This window comes from Fulmarus glacialis, unplaced genomic scaffold (assembly GCF_000690835.1).
Source record: "Fulmarus glacialis isolate BGI_N327 unplaced genomic scaffold, ASM69083v1 scaffold28532, whole genome shotgun sequence".
In the NCBI taxonomy this organism is placed as follows: Eukaryota; Metazoa; Chordata; class Aves; order Procellariiformes; family Procellariidae; genus Fulmarus; species Fulmarus glacialis.
Genome location: NW_009200202.1, coordinates 2,379 through 7,794, shown reverse-complemented (window position 1 = coordinate 7,794; position 5,416 = coordinate 2,379). Strand labels below are relative to the sequence as shown.

The 5,416-nt window shown below is 55.2% G+C and overlaps 1 protein-coding gene across 1 annotated transcript; it reads left to right on the top strand.

Moving 5' to 3' along the window:
- Positions 1 to 51: 51 nt before the first annotated feature.
- On the top strand, positions 52 to 5,416 carry GCAT (glycine C-acetyltransferase; the record flags this gene model as incomplete). The annotated part of the gene is made up of 8 exons (XM_009573526.1): positions 52 to 182; positions 790 to 891; positions 1,420 to 1,566; positions 1,868 to 2,022; positions 3,574 to 3,656; positions 4,032 to 4,203; positions 4,631 to 4,752; positions 5,162 to 5,416. Coding segments are annotated over 8 exons (1,064 nt in total), but the record flags the coding sequence as incomplete, so codon positions are not given.

Below are 5,416 nucleotides of genomic sequence, written 5' to 3'. Positions count from 1 at the left end.
TCGGCTTCTTTTCCCGGTGCGACGCCGCTGCTTCTCTCTTTCTTCCCGCAGGGATCCTCAACTTCTGCGCCAATAACTACCTGGGGCTCTCCAGCCACCCCGAGGTGATCCGTGCCGCCGTGGAGGCTCTCGAGAAGTTCGGCGCCGGGCTCAGCTCCGTCCGCTTCATCTGCGGTACCCAGGTACCGGGCACCGGGGCAGCATCCTCTGCTCCAGGGTAGCCTTTCTCAGGGGCTCTGCTCAGACTCCCGTCTCGGCATTCGCATGCGCGCACGGTGCTAAGGTACACGTGGCCGGGCAGAAAAAAAGCCTGCTGAGTGCCTGCTAGCCAAAGATCTGGAAATACGCCAACTTAAACCATTACAACGCCTCAGAGAGCAAAGAAACGAAACACCCCTCTGAATTCAGAAAATGAATGTCTTTTTCCTTCCCTTAAGGGTCAAAATTACAGCGAGCCTGACTTGAAACGGCTCTATCACCCCAATTTTTCCCTGCAGGAGCCCTTTCAGAGCCCCGGCTGGTTAAGTGCAAACAAAACTCAGAGCTGCTCCCCCGTGGGTGGGGAGCTTGGAGTCTCCCTGCTGCGCTTTTGGCGTCCAAACCCATAACCGCATTTAAGGGTTGCGTTTGCAGACACTTTCTGAACACAACTAACTTCTCCCACGCACACACACCTTTTCTGGATAAAACCTGGCTGTTTCCTCCCCTTGCAGTCAGCGTCTAACAGCAGCAGGCAAGCAAGAACTTGTGCTGCCCCACCGGTGACGCTTGCTCCTCTCTTCTCTTTAGAGCATACACAAGGACTTGGAGGAGAAGATCGCACGTTTCCACCAGCGGGAAGACGCCATTCTCTATGCCAGCTGCTTTGATGCCAACGCTGGTATCTTTGAGGTTCGTAGGGCTTTCCTTGTGTTGTGCGTGGAGCAGGGAGGTGACGGCAATGTGTGGGCCATGCCTTCCAGAGGCTCTGGTGTGAGCTCTGTGCTGTAGAGAAGATGGCAGTGACTGGTGATGGAGAACCCTGACTTGGTCCCCTTGGTCTGGGGGAGCCACGTGGAGCTGTTTAATCAGCCCTCACCTCCCCCTTCCCCAGCCAGCTTCAGGTTTTGGGGAGTGCTCGCATTTTCTGGCAGGTCTGTACTCCCCCTTGAAGCGTAGGCAGGGGGAGGGAGTGATCCCCCAGGCTTGCTAGGGAAGGGGAGGGAGGTTTTGAGCTCAGAAGCCCCAGCCAAGAGCCTGGCCTAAGGAAATTGGGGGATGAGGTGACTGGGAAGGAAAGTGGAAAGTTTAGCGGTGCCAGGAGGGACGTGGCAGCTGCAATCAAAGGCAGCCTTGTCCTCTGCACTGAGAGGTGCTGGAAGATCTCGGTGAGTCAGCACCCTGGAACAAAGGAAGATCCTTTCTGTTTGGCGTGACCAGGCCCTGCTGACCCCAGAGGATGCGGTGCTGTCGGATGAGCTGAACCATGCCTCCATCATCGATGGGATCCGCCTGTGCAAGGCTAACAAGTACCGCTACAAGCACATGGACATGCAGGACCTGGAGGCCAAGCTGCAGGACACGCAGGTGCGGAGGTCTGTTCCCACCCCAACGCAAGGGTGCTCGCTTAGCTGTGCTACCTGCGCAGTGACCAGCCCTGAAAGGTGAGCTCTGCCTTTTCCCGTGCAATAGGCATTGTTTTTGCTGATAGGCACAGGTAGGCATGGATAGGCAAGGTGGGGAAGCAGCTGGTTGCAATGCAACCCCCCCGTCTCAGTTAGATATATCCACTCCCTAGAGGAGTTGGACTATGTCCCGGTCTCCTTCACCAGCCCCTCTCCTCAGAGTAAGATCTTCACCCCTGGGGATGCCGCTTTCCCTCCCACAGAAACATCGCCTGCGGCTGGTGGCCACCGATGGTGCCTTCTCCATGGATGGTGACATCGCACCCCTGAGGGAGATCTGCCAGCTGGCCCAGAAGTATGATGCCCTGGTCTTCATTGACGAATGCCATGCTACAGGCTTCCTGGGACCCAATGGCCGGTAAGGGACTGTTTTACCCCTGTTTCTCCCGCCCCGACCCCGATTACCTCTGAGGCAAAGGCAAAGGTGGTGATGGCCAATGTGTTTTTGTGTGGACACTTCTAGAACCACCGTTTCTTGAAGGCTTCACACCCCACCTCTGCCTCAGCCCTCCCCTCCTGATGATATATCCCTTCTGGGGCACCTGAGGGGACTGAAGGGAGATACTTTAGCACTGACCCATCGCAACGCGACAGCCACTTCTCTGTGTGTAAGGGATGGTGTGACCATCTGCCTCTCCTGGGAAGCAGCTGGACCTCCTGATTTCTGAATCCTCTCAGCTATCACTTTCAAATGCTTGGGTCTTGGGGGTTCTGTGGAGTTAGCTTGCACAGTTTGATAATTCCCTCAGGGCAGCTTTTTCCTCCATCCCCTGGAGATCCTCCAGGTGCTAAGCAGTGCACTTGCTGCAGGTGTTTGCTGAGAACAGACACTTCATGTGCTTGTTTTGTTCAGGCACATGAGTGCCAGGCACTCTGTTGCGTGGTCCTTTCTGCTCTCTACTGGAAGGTAGAGACCCACATGAGGCAACACCTGTAGGAACAAGCAATGGGTCCCTCCTCAGATGGAGGGATAGTGCAGGAGATGACAAGAGGAGAAAGCCATCTCTGGAAAAGCCAAAAGTTGCTCTATGAAGAGCTCCCTTCCAGCTCTCTCCTCTCTAGATCTCATGTGGGCAGCTGGCAAGGCCACATCAAGCTGTGAAATGGGTGAGAAGTGGGAACTAAGCTCCCCCTTCCTTGGGGAATGGTAGCCATCCTATGGGTTGAGGTAGACTTGTTGCTCTGTCCCAGTGGGCTCTCTGGTCCCAGCAGCTGCAAAAACAACTGTTTGACTGCTCTGAGGTGTGTAAGTGCACAACAGCTTGAGGAAGAGAGAATGGTTACCAAGTGCTTCATGAGTTATGCTAGTTTCAGTGTGAACCTGATGCTGTTGTCTACAACACTGTGTTTCAAGAGAGCCAACAGAGAAGCTGGGTGGCCATGCCCCATCCTGCCTTTTTGGGCTGGAGGACGCGAAGCTGCAGAGCACGTTTGCCACGTCCGGTTGGTTCCACTAGCTTAGACCTTGACACGGGTGCTTTAGGCCTGTGGGCATTTAGGGCAGCACATCAGTGATGTGCACAGCCCACCTCAGAGGACATCGGCTACTCTAGCCAGGCAACTGTTTTTCCCTGGTGTATGCTAATGGTGTGGCATCAGTGGCGTGTGCAAGACCTACATCGATGGCTAGTGCTCTGTCTGGACTATTAAACTTCTGTGCGGGAAGTACATCTATAAGGGGTGAAGAACCCATGTTCTTACCTCAGGAGATCCCAGCTTAGCCTTTCTGCAGGAGAAGGGAAGGTCAGCACTTGGGTTGAAGCACCACAGGGGATGTTCTTCCTTTACCAGAAGGGAGGACACAGAGACCTGGCTGGTGGCACTTTGTTTCCCTTGAGGCATCAGGTGTAGAGCAGCTTCCCTGGTGTGTGCTGGCACAGCTGATAATGTGACATTCCTTTTTCTACAGCGGTACTGATGAGCTCCTGGGAGTGATGGACAAAGTCACCATCATCAACTCCACCCTGGGAAAAGCTCTTGGAGGAGCTGCAGGTGAAGGCATTTTCCTGTTTCCCTCCATGCCCTAAAGAGCTCCACAGCATCGCTTTGATGTTTCCTTCCTCTGCCTAATGATAGAGCAACAAATTCTTGTTGTCCTCTTCTACTGGTGGCATGAGGCTCAGTTTGGGACACTGCTGCAGGGTCAAGGGAGGTCCTGCCACGTGCTCCTTCCACTGTCATCTTTCCTACGCATTTGCCTTTGGGGTCAAGGGGGAAACTCTTGGTAAAAGGCATCAGCTGTGATTTTTTTAGGCCTGGTTTGTGCTGAAATTCCTCCTGTAGGTGACAGGTTGGCTTTATTGAGGGTCCCCCTCTGAACAGGTCACCCTGGGGTGCCTTGTCCCTTTCTCTTTTCTTCATCTGCAGGTGGGTACACAACTGGCCCCAAACCCCTCATTGATTTGCTCCGCCAGCGTTCCCGCCCGTACCTCTTCTCCAACAGCCTGCCCCCCGCCGTAGTGGGCTGTGCGTCCAAGGCCCTGGACCTGCTTATGGAGAGCAATGCCATTGCACAGTCCATGGCTGCCAAGACCCAACGGTGAGGGGGCGATATTGGAGTGGGAGCAGGGGGAGAGGTTCGTTAGGAATGATTGTCCATGTGTGTTTATTCACCCTCTGGTGATAGCCGTGAAGGTAGTTTGCAAGTCATGGCTGGGGGGTGCTCAGGGGAAATCGCAGGATGTGCCTCTGTGTGTCAGACAGATGTGCGGGCAGATGTGTCACACCTGGATGCTCTGCATGCTGGGACACATTTGCCCCTCAAGCAGCTGCAGTCCCATGGAGCTGAGCAGGAAATGGCAGGAGGTCACTCCAAAAAGAGAGATCCCTTCCCTGTACAGGAGATGCACGGTGGAGCAGAACCACACCCAGCCCTTGGTGGCCAGGGCTCCCAGGGGAAAGCAAGGCAGCAGTCCCCAGGGACAGGGGTGATGAGGTTTTACTCATCCTCTTGTTCTCTTCACCAGGTTCAGAAGCAAGATGACAGCAGCTGGCTTCACCATCTCGGGGAAAGACCACCCCATCTGTCCTGTCATGCTCGGGGACGCTCGGCTGGCTGCAGTGATGGCTGAAGACATGCTGAACAGAGGTGAACTGGGGAGGGAGCTCTGCATGCAGACACATGCCCTGAGGGAAGGGACAGCTGGTGGTGGTGCCACCACCATCTCTCCTCCAGATGTTCCTGCATGAAATCTGTTATTTCTGTACCCTCCAGCTGCAAATGTCCTGGTCTCCCCCAGACATGGCTGGCTTCACCTCCTGTCTCTGTTGGGGGGGGTTTACATTAGCCCTCTTGTCCTGCCATGCTGGACTCCACCCCCATCACTGGCCCTAACCTTCATTTCTGTGCTTGGGAACAGATGCCACTTGAAAACCCTGAAGCCTGGAAATGGTTATTGAGAGGGGTGGGAGGATCCAAAAGCCTTTCTATCACCCAGTACCACTTCAGCCTCCCTCCCTCCCAGCCAGCTCTGACTCTCCCTGCGTTTCCTCCCCAGGCATTTATGTCATTGGCTTCAGCTACCCCGTGGTCCCCAAGGGAAAGGCCCGCATCCGGGTCCAGATCTCGGCCGTGCACAGCGACGAGGACATCGACCGCTGCGTGGAAGCCTTCACTGAGGTGGGAAGGAAACATGGAGCGCTGCCTTGAGGGGCCAGTAAACACCTCCTCCTGCACCCTCCCTGCCCACGACCAAGTGCCTGTGCTGGGGGAAAAGGCTTGGGCAGCACGCTGCCGAAAGCAGGACTGGTCC